The following is a 19,496-nucleotide window of genomic DNA, read 5'->3' as shown; positions in this document are numbered from 1 at the left end:
AGGCTGGAATGCAGTGGTGTGATCTTGGCTCACTGCAACCTCTGCCTTCTGCGTTGAAGCCATGATTCTTCTGCCTCAGCCTCCTGACTAGCTGGGATTACAGATGTGCACCACCATTCGTGGCTAATTTTTGTATTTCTAGTAGAGACGGGGTTTCACCATGTTGGCCAGGCTGGTCTCGGAACTCCTGACCTCAGGTAATCCACCTGCCTTGGCCTACCAAAGTGCTGGGATTATAGACGTGAGCCACGGCGCCTGGCCAGAAGCATTGACTTCTGTTCACAAAGTAGAGGGTCCTGTCTCCAGACAGCTTTGGTCCTTTTCTCTCCCTCTCCCTCCCCGTCTCCCCGCTCTCCCTTTCCCCTTTCCCCCTTCTCCTCCCTCCTCCTCTCTCCATCTCCTCCTCTCTTTTCCTCTCCCTTTCTCTTCCCTCTCCCTCTCCCCCTCTCCCTCTCCTCCTCCGCTGCTCCTTTCCCCTTTTCCCTCTCTTCCCATTTCCTCCTCTCCCCGTCTCCTCCTCTCTCACCCAGGCTGGGGTGCAGTGGTGGAATCATAGCTTACCATAACCCTGAATTCCTGGGCCCAAGTGATCCTACCACCTCAGCCTTAGAAGTAGCTGGGACCACAGGCAGGCACCACCATGCCGGGCTAATTTTTTTATTTCCTGTAGAGACAGTCTTGGTGTGTTGCCCAGCCTGATCTTGAATCTGATCTTGAACCCGTGTCCTCAAGGGATCCTCCTGCCCCAGCCTCCTAGAGTGCTGGGATGATAGGTGTAAGTGAGCCTATTAATAACTAGCCTGGTCGTTTTCTTAGACATTTCAATGAAACCCTGTACTTCTGCTTTATAACTCTCAGTGTCTGTAATTACTTGTTCAATGTCTGTTTTTTCGGCTAGTCTAATCTTCGTGATGATAAAGAGTGTATTTTTCACTGCTGTGTGCCCCACACCTAGCAGACTGATTCACACAGATTAGATACTTAGAGGCATTGAATGAGTGACGGTTTGAAAAGTTTTGTTATTTTTTGTTTTGTTTTAATACCTTTTTGCTCAGGCATTCTGTTGTCTGCTTAGTATTGGGAAAATGACAAAGTGAAAAAATATATAAACTGAATACATATACATATATTCAGTGGCCTCACTTTACGGAGATTTAATTTTTTTTGTCATATATAACCATAAATATGTCTTCTATAGCAGGACTTTAAAATTATATAAATTATATTTTTTGAAAGGTAATATATTCCCATGATAAAAAATAAATGTCAAAATAATCATCAGTGAAAAGTCTTTTTCCTCTTGTTTCTCAGTCATCGAGTTTTCTTCCCTAGAGATAATCAGTGTTACTAGTTTCTTACATACCCTCTAGAGATATTCTTTACATTTACTAGCAAATAACTTTGTGTATATGAACAGATGGGTGTATGTAACATACATGGCCCAGCAGTTTCTGTTTTTTTCATTTAACAGGTTATCTTCAAGATCATTCCATATCAGTTCATTAATGACATTCTTGTTTTGTGTGTCTGCTTAATATTCCATTGTGTAGATTAGATGTCTGCAAACCATATCCCTTGAGTGAAACTGGTCTTCTGCCTGTTTTTGTGTGTCCCACAAGCTAAGGCCTTTTTTAAATGGTAGGAAAAAATCAAAAGGAGAATAACATTTTGTGGCTTGTAGACATCATATGAAATTCAGTGTTTGTACACAAAATTTTGTGTAACAGCCACACCCCTTTGTTTGCATATTGTTTATGGCTACTTTCAAGGTACAACTGCAGAGTTGGGTAACTGCCACAGAAACTGCATGGCCTGCAAAGCCTAAAATGTTTATTTTCTGGCTTTTTACAAAAATAGTTTGCTGACCCTTCATATAGATGCTTTGTAGTGTATTTAATATTTTGCTGTTAAAACACAGCACTGAAAATCTTGTACATGCAATATTTTACACGTGTGACTAGAACTAGAGGATACAGTTCTAGAAGTAGAATTGTTCATAAAGTTAAATTCTATGTGGCACATGACAGTTTTTCTAATTCTGTTAATTCTGGATCAAGGGAAAATACACAGGAAGACGGGAGAGAATGGACAAAAGATCTTTTTTTCCTCCTGGTGAAATGGTTTGTGACATTGACAAAGTCAAGTTTGTGTGGGAGGCCTTGAAGAGACTGGCTCATGTCAGAGGGAGAGGGAAGAAAAGGAGACAAGTAGTTGCTGGCAAGTCATCTGGGAAAAGGAGCTGAGCCTGGAGAGCTCCTTCTGAAGGCCTGCCTGATATAAGCCCGAATGCAGGGTGGAGGGAAGTGTGCAAAACTTCGGGACTCCAGTATCTGAAAGTCTTTTTCTGTTACTGGAGCCCTAGAAAGTGACGTGCCTCTTAATAAATAAAACCAGATTAACAGAAACTATAGGGAACTTTCTTAGGTTTGTGCCGTTGTATTCTAGATGAAATGGGACTGATATCTTGGAGCACTTAGGCGATTGGGAAAAAGGAAGTCTTTGTGAGGTCTGCTCAGTAACATTTGCATTTGTTTGATTTATTTCCCCACACTACTCCTTCCCTTTCTCTCTTCTTTCATTGAAGAAAAATACCAAGAAAAAGCAAATCTCTTCATTTTTATCTTTCACCTCACCTCTGCTTTGAAACAGTAATGACTGCTGCCACCTGACATAGTTCACCAAAAGTGGAAGAGGCACAGTTGGGACTAGTGCTCCCTCTCCAGTCTGGGATGTGAGAATCAGCAGCACTGAGAGCTCTATCCCTGCTTCTCTCCACTGACTTCTGACATTCCCTAAGTGGAAGACAGAGCTGCTTCCCCTCAGACCACTTGCAAGCCTTTGGGAGTCTTAGTGTCAGTTGTCTGCTTTCTCTTTTCATGATACAAAGGGATTTAAAGTGTAAAGCTGAACCTGGGAAAGGAACAGAAGCAAATGGCACCTTTTAATCACTGGTAAATGATTGTCCCTCCTCTCCACTGGCATGTTGCTTGAATTAAGGCAATTTTTATTTTATAAGCTTGGAAGAAATATTTAAGGAAAATAGCTGTATTACGAGATCTAGATTTTGGCTTACATTGACACTGTGTGCCTGAGGTCCTTCAGTTAACAGAGGTGAGAATTTCAAAGATTCATGATGGTTCTTTGTGACAGTAATAGACTAACATCTAGATGTTTGCCTTATTTTGTTTTCATCTTTTCATTCAAGAAAGAGGGGAGGCCGGACATGGTGGCTTCTGCCTGTAATTCTGGCACTTTGGGAGGCTAAGGTGGGAGGATTGCGTGAGGCCACAAGTTCAAGACCAGCCTGGGCAAAATAGAGAAACCTTGCCTCTACAAAAAGTTGAAAACAATTAACTGGGCTTGGTGGCCCATGCCTGTAGTCCCATCAACTCAGGAGGCTGAGGTGAGAGGACTGTTTGCACCCTGGAGGTTGAGGCTGCAATAAGTAATGAAAGCACCACTGCACTTCAGCCTGGGTGACAGAGCAAGACCCTGCCAAAAAAAAAAAAAAGAAAAAGAAACAGGAAAGAGGGGAAACGGTGGAAGGAATTATTATGCGGGTGATTTTGCGTCCTCTTTTCTCGTCCGTCCTTTCCTCCGTCTGTTTTTGTTTTTAAGGCAAATTCAAAAAGTACAGGTAATTTTTGTTGCTGTCCAACGCTTAGAAATCTGTAAGCTTATGGGTTCCCTGAGTGGATAACTCTTGTTGAAAGTTGATATAATAAACTCAAGTGCCTTCTTTTTCTTTGTTTTCTCCCTTTTTTTTAATCTCCCAATATTTTGAGCAGATTCATATTCAAAGGACCGGGGACCTTGGATAGTAAAACCAGTGGCTTCTTCCAGGGGCCGAGGAGTCTACCTGATCAACAATGTAAGCATGCAGCACACCTCTTTCCTCACTTGTTCTTTGCTCCTTCACCCTTTGTGCTGGTTACTAATACAGTGCCATTTCATTAAGAGCAGGTGTGTTCCTCTAAAATCTGCATTCAGATTTGAATTGAGGGTGGGTATGAATAGACTTGTTGCCATACTTATTGGCAGGAATCTTCTCCTGCACCAGCAGTTACTGCACGGCTGCAAAGACGCTTGATTACATTTTGGGGGAGGGCAACCTGTTGTGTTAGCAGAAAAGAGGCACCTTTTCTGCTTTTAGCATATCGTGATGTTAATTCCTACACACCTGCACTAATTGATAGCATACGTGTGTCTATTGTGAGCAGAACTGTGGGTTCTGTTCTCAAGATTATCAGGCAAGTGAACCTTAATTTGGTGTGGCATCCTTGCTACTACTGCTGCTTCTCCTTCCTTCTGAGGCAGAGTGAGAGACCAAGGCAAGTTTTAGAGCCTCTTTCTGCTCTTCTTCCTTTGATTTCTTCTCCTCTTTTTTCAAAAGCTATCAATATCTTGATTCTTTGCAAACTTCTCATTAAAACTTGTCTTAAGTTGAATGCATATACATGGCAAATAAAATTCCTACTGGTCTCACTCCCTAGACTTATAATAACAGCTAATAATTTTAGTTGATTTATATTTCTTTCATTGATATTACATTGTGTTGGTAATTATCAGTTTGGCATTTATTGCACTTACATCACATCCCACCCTCACTTGCACATTTGTTTGATTAGTTTTTATTCTTACGTTTTAAACATTTATAACAGTCTCTTCAGTAACTATGATTCAGTTTCTTTATAAGTTGACTAAAAAATTTAAACTCAGTGGAAACACTCTTGGACTCTTGAGGGAGGAAATGCTGGAATAGGTAGCTAGGCAGACATGAGCAGGGCATGATAGGACCACCACCAAGGAGTATCAGGTGATCATCAGGTGATGGTCATGCAGTTGTTAAACTGGTGTCTCTAAAATAATAATTGGTAGCAGCAGATGCCAGGGCTAGGCAGGTTCCCAACAAATAGAAAACACCTGAAGCCGGTGATCAGCCTTTTCCCAATAAGATTTCAGGATTTGGACAAGTAGGCTCAAGCGTGTGCACTAAGAAGCAAAATAATGGAGTTTAACTGGTATATGCCCTTCCTCTAGGAACACTTGACTGGTAAGGCAAAAATGCTTCAAGTGAGCCTGCGCACAACTGCAGTAAACACACTGCACATGCCCCTCTTAAGTGCCGTCAGGCCACTGCACGTGCAGACAGCCTGCCCCATGGAAAAATCAAGGGAGGAGAGATACAAAACCCCGGAAGCATGCCATTGTATAAAACCCCAAGTCTAAGGTCAAAAACCGGCACTTGGATCTCTCAAGTTGTCAGCTTGGCTGTCTTCCAAGTGTACTTTACTTCCTTTTGTTCCTGCTCTAAAACTTTTTAATAAATGTTCACTCCTGCTCTAAAACTGGCCTCGGTCTCTCACTCTGCCTTATGCCCCTCAGATGAATTCTTTCCTTCAAGGAGGCAAGAAGTGAGTGGCTGTAGACCCATATGAATTTGCCGCTACTGATATACTTTGGGATTCTGAAATTTAACCGGTATTTAGACCTGGACCTGTTTTTTATTCTTCCTCTTGGGCATTTAGTAGGCACTTTCAGTCTGGAAACTAGTGTTTTTCTTTAAGGAAAATTATCCTCTGATTTGTCTCCACTTTTAGAGCTCTTTTTTGAGGTATTCTGGATCTTCATGTTAACTTTTCTCTCATTGTTAATTCTTTTCCCATCTTTATCTTCTAGATCACAGGTTGAGGTTTATCCATTTTATTGTTCATTCATCTACTGTATTTTTAAATTGGATATCACAGGTTGATTTCCCGAAACTCATATTCTGACTTGATTTATTTTTACTTAACAAATAGTAAGCTTTTGTTGCATAATGGATGCAGTTTGCCGGCCTGTCCCTCTGAGGATACCAGTGGAAATTTTGTAAAGTTCTCTTCTGTCCTTGAGTTTTATTGGGATTGTCTTTTCCCCTGCTATTGGATTTTCTCAGTTTTGATGATCCTTAGGTGTTGGACCATATTTATGAACAAAAGACCAGACTGAATAAAACTGGCAGCTGCTCTGGTTTCTACTGTGGTTGTGTAGGACCCTTTTCCTAACAGCTTCTCCCCGGAAGAATCTGACTGTGTATTTTGTGTAAGGGCAAAATGTGTTGACTGTCAGGCTTCACTTTAGGTGGATGTGGTGAGGAGCATGCCTCTTTCACCTTGCCACAACAGAGTGGGCCACGTTATGAATTTAGAGGAAGATTTGGTGATTTGGGGCAGAGCTACCTTTCTTCTGTTTTCCTTTTTGTGTGTATTGGGGATAAAGTAGCCTCAAGTTTCATTCTTCTCTATCAGATCCCTGCACCCACAAGTCTACTGGTCTCACTGTTCCAAATGCTATTTGTTAATTATCTAATTCGTATTCCTTGGCTGATCCTGATCTTCATGTTTATTGACTACAAGCTTGGAAATTTGCAGGAGCCTCCTTGGGAAGATCACTCTTATCTCTGATATTTTGGGCTGGAACTTCCTCTGCTCTGTTTTCTCAACATGATCCCATCTGCTTTCCGTCTTTTAGGATTTCTTTAAACGTTTGGACTTGCCTGGTTCCTTTTACTTTTTTGTAGCTTTGATAACATTTCATTCTTTTGAAAATATTTTTTGTCTTTCCACTGGAACTCTGAAAGGTCAGGGGGAGGTAGATATGTTATATGTGGGACCAAAACCCCATCTTAAATTCCCCAGTTGTCTTTTCACATTGAACTGTTTCCCATATGTGTAGAAACTAACTTTCTGAGTGATCTTTCATATTGGAAAGTCCTTAAATTCAGTCTGGACTCAAAACCGTACAGTAAATAATGATGGCCAGACCCTTCATGCCAAATAAATATAGGATCTGGTTTTGATAGAGCAACTGTTACAGCCCCAGGCATTGGCTACAACTTCTGTACCTGGCCTAGGCCACTCTGGAGGCCTTTTACCCTGAGTCTCCTGTGACATAAGGCCGTGATCATATGCCTTGGCTCTGTCTCCTCTTGCCTCTGCTCTGACCTTGATGTGAAGTCCCCTCTCCAACAGCTTTTCCTTCCAGGAGCTCCAGTGTTGTTTGAATCTCATAGACGGCACTAGATTGGGTTTGGGTTTTAGCTGCCAAATGGAATTGCTATTGAAAGTCAGCTATGGTACGAGTTTGCTTTTTATTTTCTTAGACATGAGTCAAAAAGAATAGGATCTATTCCCAGCTCATCTGGGACTCTTTTCTTTCGGAATGCTCTTTTGCCGTAGTGATTTGTTATTTTAAAGCTAACATCATAAAGGATAGAAAAGTTAAACTTTCCTTGGTGGAACCGAGAACCCTGTGCCCAAACTCTTCCCTGGATGCTGAATCTCAAAGGGGTGACATGTCTTTAGAGAATGTGTCTGGCAGGCTGTGTAAGTGTTTTTCCCTCCCACCTCTCCCTGGCCTGAATCTCTTGAGACCCCCTGCATAGATCAAAGTACTTGGCAGGACCTTTTACCTTCCCCCTCCCTCTTTGTGAAGCTTTGGAATGAGTCTGATTCTTTTAGATATCTAGTGGAGGTGCCAGACAGAAGCCTGGGAAGATGCCAGCAGGCATGAGGGGAGCTGGCAACATGCGGACACGATGGGAAAATACTCCCATTTCACCCTGAAACTGAAATTTTACCACCTTTTACCCAGACCTGCAAATCATGTTGTTAATACTCTTCTCTCTCCTTACACGGAAGGCATAGCCATTCCCTCTTTTCCATACCTGGATCCTTTCCCATGGAATATGTGACCCATTAGCCAACTGGATGAAGTAACTCTTTCCAAGGCTGCTGCCTGCTTTCCTTTTATACTTGAGCAGGAGGGTGAGGAGAGGGAATGCTGAGGTGGAGGGTCTGGGAGCAGAACTCATGTGAGTGGGTGAGGGATTTAGGCAGGGGGGATAGGGTTAGTGTGAGACCCAAATGAAAATACCTTCCCCTGTCTTCCCACTGGAGTAAGAGGGCCACTTGTTAAAACTTCCCTATAGTAGTCATAACCTTTTGGAAACTCTCTGCAAATAGCACCTTTTACCATTACAAGAGCAGGATAAAGGATAGCAAGAGCATTACTTTAACACTGAAAAGAGAAGTGTGGACCACAGATGGAAGCATCTCCGTTGGTTGGCTAACCTGATCTGGTAATGAGGTGCTCTTTCACTCTAGAAGTACAGCATAAAAGGACAAAGCTGTTTTTTTGCTCCACTCTTTCAGTAACCATGACTAAATGCCATATTTTCCCAATTTAGTGTATTCAAATCCAGGAGGGGAAAGAACGGGTGTTTTCCGATTAAGGTATTGAATTTAATTATGGAAGTCAAATTTAGTCACCCTTGTCTCAGCCCGTTATCTGTGGTAAATACAGTATTGATGCACTCTCTGAGATGTTCATATGTTAGGAGAGTGTTAGGGCACTCTAGTCCCTCCTATACTTGTGAATATAATGCTGTACTCTCTTCTGTTTATATGTTTTTATCTTAGGTTCCCTCTGTTTATCTAATTGCTCAGCAAGTATTTTGGGAGTGCCTGCTGTGTTGTCACTCCTTGAAAGCTTTTTTTTTTTTTTTTTTTTTTTTGAGACAGAGTGTCACTCTTGTTACCCAGGCTGGAGCGCAATGGCACTCCAGATCTCGGCTCACCGCAACCTCCGCCTCCTGGGTTCAGGCAATTCTCCTGCCTCAGCCTCCTGAGTAGCTGGGATTACAGGTACGCGCCACCATGCCCAGCTAATTTTTTGTATTTTTAGTAGAGACGGGGTTTCACCACGTTGACCAGGATGGTCTCGATCTCTCGACCTCGTGATCCACCCGCCTCGGCCTCCCAAAGTGCTGGGATTACAGGCTTGAGCCACCGCGCCCGGCCCACTCCTTAAAAGCTTTTGAGAAATTTTCCTAATTATTACGTATCTCCTAATTTTCATAATAACTCAGTATTCTGACTAGAATGGCGTGTGGCAGGTAGTGATAAATGCTGTTGAGCTTGGGGCTTTGCAATTAGAACCACATATATACTGTTAAGTTTGCAGTAATAATAACAACTTCATTGAGCCTGCCACTGACCTTCCTAAACATAATCTCATTTAATCTATGTATGAACCCTATGAGGTAGTTACTATTTCCTTAGTAAGTGATAGAGTCAACTCAGGTACGGCTGGTTCCGGCATAGACACTCTTAACCATTCTCCTTTACAATGACTTGCATACCGTGAGCTTTCATCTTAAGGTCCAGTTAGAAAGATGTATTTCCACCTGGGCACGGTGGCTCACACTTGTAATCCCAGCACTTTGGGAGGCTGAGGCAGGTGGATCACTTGAGGCCAGGAGGTTGAGACCAGACTGGCCAACGTGGTGAAACCCCATCTCTACTAAAAATACAAAAATTAGCCAGGCGTGGTAACACTTGTCTGTAATCCCAACTACTATGGAGGGAGGCTGAAGCAGCAGAATTGCTTGAACCTGGCAGGCAGGGGTTGCAGTGAGCCGAGATTACGCCTTTGCACTCCAGCCTAGGTGAAGAAACGAGACTGTCTCAAAAAAAAAAAAAAAAGGAAAAAAAAAAAAGTAAGATGTGTTTTCAACCTTCCCAACAATTCAGATTCCTGCTTTAGCATACTTTGGGAGGCACTTTGAGCTTTGAATTGAAATAATTTAAAATGGTTTGGCCGGGCGCGGTGGCTCAAGCCTGTAATCCCAGCACTTTGGGAGGCCGAGGCGGGTGGATCACGAGGTCAAGAGATCGAGACCATCCTGGTCAACATGGTGAAACCCCGTCTCTACTAAAAATGCAAAAATCAGCTGGGCATGGTGGCGCGTGCCTGTAATCCCAGCTACTCAGGAGGCTGAGGCAGGAGAATTGCCTGAACCCAGGAGGCGGAGGTTGCGGTGAGCCGAGATTGCGCCATTGCACTCCAGCCTGGGTAACAAGAGCGAAACTCCGTCTCAAAAAAAAAAAAAAAACCAAAAAACAAAAAAACAAAACAAAAAAATGGTTTAACTAGGGATTGATGAAAAGGAAACAGGCTTGAAGATACCAGAAAGTTTTTCTTAGTTGCTCTTCAGTCTGTAACGCTATGCAAAGAAACTATACCCAAACCTTTCTTTTTTTTCTAGGAGTTTACACTTTAATTTCCAGTGCAGATAGAAGTGAGAGATAAAGACAGTAGAAGAAATAGTAAAGTTAACTAAATAATGTAAGGGTTTGTTATCTGTAAGTCAAAGAATCAATGTGTATGGTGAGCAAGAGAAGAGAGGAAATGGGCATGGGCATTAGATGTGTCACGGGATGATGACCACTATCAGCACATTCTCTGCTGTGGAGCAAAGTTGGGTGACTAGATATTTGTTGTAGCCTATAGGTGCTACTCAGTAGGAAGAGAGGTGCAATTGTTTGCTTTTACATTTACAACATAGCCTGCAGCAGTGAGAATGATTGCATGGATTCTCACTGAGCTGATTCAAAATGGAGATACCACTTGTGAGAAGCTGATCAAGAAATGTAAGGGAGTCAGGAAATGGGATGGGCGATTAAGTTCATTAGGGATGTATCAGTAATTATGTCATTGTGTTCCTATGATGCATAGAGATGGCTTGAGAAAACTGTTCTGACTGAGATAGCAGCAGTGGGAAATGAGAGAAGAATCTCATCATTCTGGCTTGGGAGTTGCTCATAGTGGTTCTGTGTAGAGTTACAGATCACAAGTGTCCTTATCTTATGAAAAACTGTAGTATTGGGGGCAGGAAATGCATTATTATAAAGACAAACTTTTGAGTTTGGGGGACAATTAAATTTGAGAGCAGAATATTGGGAAGAGGTAAGAATAATTCCTCAAAGTTAAGCTTCTGAGGAAGACTGACTGGATTCCATTGCTGCTCTATTAGCTGTGTGACTTTGAGCATGTCCCTAACCCACTCTGATTCCTTTTTCATCTATAAAATGTGGATGGTGATATACCTGCCTCGTGGGTTTGGGTGAGGGTTAAATGAAATAATCCTGGGAACAGACTCAGAACAGCACTTGGCACATCTGCATGTTTAGTGCATTTGTTAAGTTTTGTTTCTGCAGATGTTGATGGTTAATTCTGTTGCCTTGACTGTAGCTATTACCAACCAAATCATTATTACCACTTCCCTTTTGGAGCCCTTCTGTCCTACTTGGATTGTGGTGACTTCCAGCTGATTTCTCTGTCTTCATCTAATCACACATGAAGGTTTTTTTCTCCCCAGATATTTTAATCTTGTTTTTTCCTTAATCTAGAATCCATAATAATTTCCCGCTTCCCACCATGCTAAATATAAAATCCCTTTGCCAGGGGTTCAGATCCCTTTGCCAGTGGGGTGCCTCCTTCCTCATTGTTAGCCATTCCTTTCACAATTTCCCAGTTCAGTCTTTTAGCCTCAGGTTTGTGAATCGGCCACCCTCCTTTCTGCTGGACTTGCTGCATGCCGTCTTCCCATGGTGGGCTCCTTTCTTCTCCACCATGTGCTTCACAGCCTTCACCCCTTGTTTCTGCATCTACTCTTCCAGGACAAGTCTTCCCTGACTGGTCCTACCTAGTTGGTCTGCACTTTTAACTTTGCAACCTCACGTCTTGTATTTACAGAAATGCTGCTTTGGGTTCTTTTAAATTCCGTATTTTGCTGTTCGTCTACCTAAACATTAAACTTTTCAGGGATAGGGATTTACTGAATCTTAAATTGGCCAGGCAGAGATTATATCTGTTATCTTCATCGTGGTATCCCCAGTGCCGTATACAGTGTCCAACAGTTCTTTCTATTTATTGTATAAACAACTTTTTCTCATTGAAGACATCTTTAAAAGATCTTATTCACTCTTTGCATACGCTTGCTTAGCAAATTTCCTTAAGTGAATCAAACACCTATCTCATTTTACAGAGGAAATGCTAGGATCCATTGTGGATCTGTAAATTCTTTAAACATCTTAATAAAAACCTTGATTTAAGAACAGTAGTAGTATTTTTAAATTTCCATTATACTTTACATTGGGGAGAAAGCAAGTTTTTATTGATTTTTAAAGTGGCTCTTATTTTCTTGGCATGTAACTATTTAATATGATGTATACACATCTTTAAAGCTATTTAGGCTGTATTTATTATGTGAGAGGTGCTGGGTAAATTTAGTTTTCCTGCCTTGTAATTGGATGCCTGTAATGTTATAAAAGTGATGTTATATGGCCAACTGAATATGTGGGTACCTTGGAGGAAACTTTAACCAGAATTTTAGTTTTCCACATTATCATTTCTTGAAAGGTTAAGCACTTTGCTCCCTCATTGTAAATTAGGGTTCTTGTGCATTGCTACTCTTTCATTCTTTCTTTTTACTCAATAGCCAAACCAGATTTCCCTGGAAGAGAACATTCTGGTCTCCCGTTACATTAACAACCCCCTGCTCATAGATGGTAAGTTGTGATTAGGCCCTTGACTAAATTGGGCCAGTTCTTTGCTAAACTTTTTAAGCTTTTCATAACCTTCTCTTATAAGTCTTTATTATACTGTTGTGAAATTCTTGACATGTGTGGCTCCAGAAAGGCAGCCACTTCCTTACCTATCTCACGGGATTTATTTAAAGGTGAAATGAGATAATATAAGAGAAAGTGTTTTATAGGTTATATAGCAATTAATATATGTATGAAAATTATGCAGTAATTAATGTGTATGAAAATGACAAACACACATAGACACTGTATATACATTACAGTTATATTAATGTGTATATACATTATACTGTTTTTATTAGGTACTATATATATAACATACTATGTATATGGTACATTTCTGTAATTATTAGTTATCCTCAAAAAGCAAGGTATGTGGGCAGTATATGTTTCACGTGGAGAGGAGGAATGTTCTTTCTTTCATGTTTCTTGGTTTCGTTGTTTATAACAGGAAAAAAATTATCTTAGGTTTTTTTGTAAATACAATTTTTTTTTTTTAGATTTCAAGTTTGACGTCCGCCTCTATGTGCTCGTGACTTCCTATGATCCTCTTGTCATCTATCTCTATGAAGAAGGATTGGCTAGGTAAGAAACTGTTTTGGGGCAGAAGGGTTGGGTGCATATATTAAAAGTGGACCCGTTAACAAGTTTATTAAATCAGATCATGCTATTTTCACTTGTCATTATTGCTTACAGATGCATACCACCTCCTCATCTGCTGTGCTCTATAACATCACAGCCACTATGCATAAAAAGAACTTCAGAAATTGGTCTTATTTGTCTATAGTCTCAATGCATGTCCACAGGTAAGGTGCATAAACATCTTACCAGCAGTGAACCAGGATCATGTGGTATTTATATGCCAGGAATTTATTTTCATCCTCAGAACAGCCTTTTAGTTGATGCATTTTTGCAGTTGAGGAAACAGATTCAGAGGTGTGAGAAGTGGAATGGGGATTTGAACTCATGGATCTGACTCCAGAGCTCAGGGGTCAAAATATTTCGTGTCCATTTAGAAGTTAGTTTTTTTTTTCCCTTAACATCCAAGTTACTTTACAGTGGTTGTACATACATTGTTCTCTTTTTGTTGAGGTGCTTTCTAAGTTTTAAGGTAATGTGACCTATGAGATTTAGGTTCAAGTTGTAATATTTTGAAGTTTTGTTTCCCATAGCCACAGAATTTTACAGGTAATTGTCATCATAAACTCTTTACGTTTTTTAAAATAAGTGTGTAACTACTATGCTATGTACTTTCCCCCAACAATACTGAATTTTTGTATCAACCAACCAGTTTGCCCTGAAGTTCTTTTTATGCATAGTGCCTTTGATATAAGGCAGGAATGTTCAGTCTTTTGACTTCCTTGGGCCACATTGGAAGAAGAATTGTCTTGGGCCACACATAAAATACACTAATACTAAGAATAGCTGATGAGCTTAAAAGAAATTGCAAAACACTCATAATATTTTAAGAAAGTTTACAAATTTGTGTTGGGCTGCATTCAGAGCCATCCTGGGCTGCATGCAGCCTGCGGGCCTCACGTTGGGCAAGCTTGTTATAGACCATAGCAGTTTAGGAGGTGGTTTGCATCTGTGAGTGGTCACAACGAGCTAAAAAATCATGGTCTGTGTATGTTTCTGTGTTTTAGAAAATGCAATTGGAAGATGGGAAATACCATGGATAAAAGATGGCTGCTTATTTATGTACAGGTGCTTTGACAAATATTGTTGTACTCTGACAACTGTTATTTTAGAATGGACTTTTAATGATTTTAGAGACTTAGTTTTTTTCAGATGTATCCCATGACTTGAAATCAGTGAGATACAAAAGCTTCGGACTAACCAAACCTTCTAGCCAGTGGAGCTCTGTGTTCCATTCACCTCTAGGTGGCAGTGGCAGCATTTATAAGTCCTGTCGTATTCTTAACCAAGATTTTGAGTTTGAGCCCTGGGAACATTGAAGACTACAAAAACTCCCTAGATCTGGCCTCTCCGTTCCTTGAAAATTGAGAAAGGGAAGAACTGAAACATCTCCCAGTTATTAGATAAAGGGCTGAACCAGACATCTGAACATGAAGTGACTACTAGCTCTAATCAGGTTTTCATAGGAAAGAAATTGTCTATAATGTTTATAGATACATGTGGTCTCATGCTTTGAAGTATCACTTTACAAAATTAGGTATAAAAGTCTGTTCCCGGCCAGGCATGGTGGCTCCGACCTGTAATCCTAGCACTTTGGGAGGCTGAGATGGGAGGATTGCTTGAGGCCAGGAGTTCAAGACCAGCTTGGTCAACATTGTGAGACCCCATCTCATGAAAAAAATAAATGTCTATTCCCTATATTATTTGAAGAAAATGAAGGTAAAATACACTCCTAACTTCTCAGATATGCAAGATGCTGAGGAATTTCAGCTTTATAATATGAGACTTCTGAGCTTTCTCTCTCTTTTCTAAGTTTTATCATTCTCCTTCCTCGGCTTATCCTTACCATAACTTCTCTCCTGTGTCAGATTATAAGAAACTGATTATGTCCTGCCCAAAATTGGACTTTGGGAATAGAGAAAAGAGATCAAGGTTGTGCTTCACTGTTTCTCAAGGATATTAAACCAGTATGTTTTGCTTAATATTCCAAAGATATTTTCACCTACAATAATAATAGCCCTCTCTATGGGTAAAATTTGGCATAATTTTAAGATCTTTCTGATTCAGAGCACAACATGAGAACAACAGTACCAAGGTTTATTATAGAATTTACTACAAATATTCCAGTGCTTTGGCTACTAGTTGTGTGTTGGAAGTCAGAATCTACGGAATTAAGTATAAACCCTTTTCTTTTGCTTCCAGCAGAAACAAAAAATTTATATATATATATATATATATATATATATATATATATATATATATGTTAGTCAATGGATGTTTTTTCTCAGAATGATTAGAAAAACAGCTTTTCAAAAACTCAGACCAAGTGGAACCAGAAAACAACATGAATTTTCAGGGCTTTCATTAGGTTTACCTGAAAGTATAAATGAATATAAAAGTTTTATTGAAGCTTTACAAAAGCATGACGCATGGCAGTAGGATGCACTGTTTGCTGGAGTCCTGTGAAGGCACATTGTTCTATGCAGTAATTTCAATGTGCCTAAGTTTTTTTGACAGAGTCTCAACTCTGTCACCAGGCTGGAGTACAGTGGCGCCATCTGGGCTCACTGCAACCTCCGCCTCCTGGTTCAAGAGATTCTCCTGCCTTGGTCTCCCAAGTAGCTGAGACTACAAGTGTATGCCACCATGCCCAGCTAATTTTTGTATTTTTAGTAGAGACGGGATTTCACCATGTTGGCCAGGATGGTCTCAATGTCTTGACCTCGTGATCCGCCCACCTTGGCCTCCCAAAGTGCTGGGATTACAGGCGTGAGCCACCGCACCTAGTGGCCTAAGTTCTTGTGTTGTCACTCATTATGTATCTTGGCATTCACTTGCTTCGTTGTAATCCTGAGAGTCGGTTCAACTGTGTCGATAGTCTGTAGCATCTCCGGATCTGCAGCTTTTATTAATCTTGGGCCACATGTATTTTATGTAGACATAACTGAAGACATTCAGTTTGGGATGAGATCACTGGGTTACGTTGAGGCTCAACAAAAAAACCCATAATCTTTACTAAAGAGATAGAACAGGAGGCAAATACAATTCATTTCCTTCTTAGGATGAATTCTCTTATACCCTATCGCTTTTGTTTTGGACCTCAAATTAATGGTAGGTGATAGATTAAATTCATTACACAAGACAGTTTTGTGAAATAAGTTATTTTGTGTAAATTTTTTTACACAAAATTAAATTTGTGAAAACCCTAGTTTCTTTGTAGATTAGTGTTTTCAGTTGTCCTTACTGTTTTATTAACATATGATGTGGGAGAACTCTGTTTTCTTATGTGTGGGTAAAATATTGAAGATGTGTTAAAATTGTCCCCCTGTTATTTGGGTGCAACTTTCTGTGATTCTCACAGTAGCCCTCAGAGGTCCCCTGTGCTTTTGAATTTTACTTGCATGTTGCTGTTTTGTGCCACCAGGGGACACTCAATTTCCACAGAGGGGTGCTCCAAAATGGTGTAGATTCTTTTTCCTGTCAGAGGTGGAATCCAAAAAGATTTTGTCCTGGATTTTACAGCTTTAGGTGGATCCAGTATTGGGTTTAGATGATTTGACAGAGCCCTTTCTGAGATGAAGCTAACAGCCAGATTTTTACTGAAACAGGAAAAAATAAAAAGTTCAAAAAACATTAGAACAAAATGGAGTTAAAAACCAAATATGTTGCCGGAGACCCAAAGATAGGCAGCTCTAGCAACTTGTGGCGGCGGGGGGAGATGTGAGTACCCATCCAGGGAGCTGAGTTCCACCCATGCGGCAGAGGCGGGAGGAGAGGACTCTGGGAAGGTCCCAGTTGGAACAGCTTTTTTTCTGCCTCAGCCGTATTATTCAGTGGAAACTCAGAAAAGACCCCGAAGCATTTGTACTGCCTTTCTCTTTCTCCCCACCCCCAGTTCCTTCTTCAGTAGCCTTCCTTGCTAATTAACACTGGCTCCGCAGGGATATTTACCTTTTCTCTGCTGGATTCCTGTGGTTTTGAAAGAATTCAGGTACTTGCTGGTTGCCAAGGAATTCAGATTACCTCACAGGCTGCACACAGTCCAGAATCTGCCACAGCAGCAAGTAGGGGGAAGAGACACCAACAAGGGGGAGAAAACCCTTTCCAGTGCTCATTGTCACCCTCGCTGGCAGGCCCTTGCTGTTTGTGAAGTTTGAGTCATTTCTGGCTCTAAAGACAAGGGATCAGGCTGGTAATCCCCTCCCAGACGGCTCTGTAGGGCGCTGCCTCGTCACTGCAGCGCTTTGGCAGTCTCCCGGCTGCAGCTGGTTGACAGCAGATCAGAGAGCTCTTGGGCCTCTTGTTCTCTTCCATAAGATTTTTCTGGGTCAGGCCAGGATGAAACCCAGTGGCTCCTGGCAAGGCTGCCTGAGGTGCTGTCTCTTCGTCATCCAGGCTTCTCTGGCTCAAAGTTCCTACACCTGTTGAAGGGTAGCTAATGTGCCACAGTGAGGGTCTCCTCGGGGCTGGTCTTCTCTTTTCTTTGTACATTCGTAGTGAATATTTGTCAGAAAATGTAACTACCAAAGAGGGTATTAAACTTCTGCATCTAAACTGCCTATAACTATGACCATAAGAAGACATGGTATCAAAAAAAAGTTTTTAAGAAGTCAGCGGGACAGAAAAAACAAAATGAATATGTGGGGTCATATTCTTAGAAGAACAAATTAGTTTTTGAATAGGAGAAGAGAGTTTAAAAGATCCACTAACTCTCTGTGCTTTCCTTCTTGTTTTGGTTCCATATTGGTAAAGATCTTGGAGCAAGCAATTCCAGTGCACTTTCAGTTCGTGTTTACCAAGTCCCTACCATATGCTGAACATTGAAATCTTTTCTTCACACAGACATTCAGATTTTTAGACACATTATTACCATTGTCTTGATTCTCAGGGAGAAACATTTGAAAGCAAAAAGGAAATGTAACTTATGATTTAAAAATTTATTGTCAAAATATACTGTCAATATAGACAATTTGTATTTGTTTTCACTGTGATTAAAAAGGTGGAGGGGCGGCGTCAAATAGTTCTATATTCATCAATCTAGGCTGTGAAATAGTACCTAGGGTTGGCCGGGTGTGGTGGCTCACGCCTGTAATCCCAGCACTTTGGGAGGCTGAGGTGGGCGGATCACGAGGTCAAGAGATCGGGACCATCCTGACCAACACGGTGAAACCCTGTCTACTACAAACACAAAAATTAGCTGGGCATGGTGGTGCATACCTGTAATCCTAGCTACTCAGGAGGCTGAGGCAGGAGAATCACTTGAACCTGGGAGACAGAGATTGTAGTGAGCTGAGATTGTGCCACTGCACTCCAGCCTGGCAACAGAGTGAGACTTAGTCTCAAAAAAAAAAAATTGTACCTAGGGTTTCAAATTTAGCAACGAAAGAAAAGAACTCTTCTACCTTTTCTTAGCTTGAAGGTCAAGGCCTGAAAGATCTGTCATGAGAACTTTCCTAAATCTCGATGTCATTAAGAGGGAGATTCAAGACTCAATCATGTAAATGTTGGCCTGCATTAGGTTAAGTGCAGTCATGTAGTTGTGTGCCCCATAACAGTGGGTCAAAGAAGGACCACATAGACTATGGTAGTCACATAAGATTGTAATGGAGCTGAAAAATTTCGTTGCCTAGTGACATTGTAACATCATAACACAATGTATTACTTTTTCTATTTTTAGATACACAAATACTTACCATTGTGTTTCAGTTGCCTACAGTATTCAGTTAGTATAATGCTGTACCAGTTTGTAGCCTGGGAGCAAGAGGCTATAGTACATATCCTAGGTGTGTGGTGGGCTCTGCCATCCAAGTTTGTGTCAGTGCAGTCTATGATGTTCACACAACGGTGACATTGGCCTATCAAAATGCATTTCTCAGAACATATCCCCATTGTTAAGTGACAAATGGTTGTATATGCAAACTTGGTCCTGGGGTACCTAGTAAAAAAAAAAAGTCCCCTTTAGGTTGTTAGAGAAATTGCTTGAAACGTCAGACGTAAAGAAGATGAAATTTGATAATACATGGTGGTCTAAATCAAAGGTCACAAACACAAATGCTCACAAGTACATTCACTGAAAAGACTAGAGACGAGAATGGAGAGTCCATGTCCATCTAAAGGCATTTCCTATTTAGTACCAGTGATTGATACTGGTATTGCCAGATCTGGTTTAAGTGAGGCTTGAACATGTAGATTTTTACTGCGAAACAAACCGCTTTTTTTAGACTTTTTATTTTGAAACCATTTTGAACTTACAGAGTTTAAGAGCTGTAAGAATTGTATGAAAATTGCCATTTATTTTTGTCTAGAGATCTCATTCCAATTCTGCCAATTGTCCTAATATATATTTTTTAATTACGGAGGGATCCAATCAAGGATCGCATTATGTTTAGCTGTCAGACCTCTTTAGTCTTCTTCAGTCTGAAACAGTTC

The 19,496-nt window shown here is 40.9% G+C and overlaps 1 protein-coding gene across 15 annotated transcripts in view; it reads left to right on the top strand.

Annotated features, from left to right (window-relative positions):
• The window catches only part of TTLL5 (tubulin tyrosine ligase like 5), a 280,545-nt gene that overhangs the window by 28,727 nt on the left and 232,322 nt on the right, over positions 1–19,496 (top strand). For all 15 annotated transcript variants that reach the window (XR_012516125.1, XM_039469444.2, XM_074392954.1 and 12 more), the window contains 3 exons: positions 3,789–3,871; positions 12,323–12,392; positions 12,929–13,013. Coding sequence is in view for 14 of the 15 variants with exons in the window: in XM_039469444.2 (XP_039325378.1) it covers positions 3,789–3,871; positions 12,323–12,392; positions 12,929–13,013 (238 nt within the window). In the remaining variant the exon portion in view is untranslated. The remainder of the gene's footprint in view (positions 1–3,788; positions 3,872–12,322; positions 12,393–12,928; positions 13,014–19,496) is intronic.

This window comes from Saimiri boliviensis, chromosome 2 (assembly GCF_048565385.1).
Source record: "Saimiri boliviensis isolate mSaiBol1 chromosome 2, mSaiBol1.pri, whole genome shotgun sequence".
In the NCBI taxonomy this organism is placed as follows: Eukaryota; Metazoa; Chordata; class Mammalia; order Primates; family Cebidae; genus Saimiri; species Saimiri boliviensis.
The sequence above is the reverse complement of the archived record's forward strand: the minus strand, read 5'-3'. Positions and strand labels throughout refer to the sequence as shown.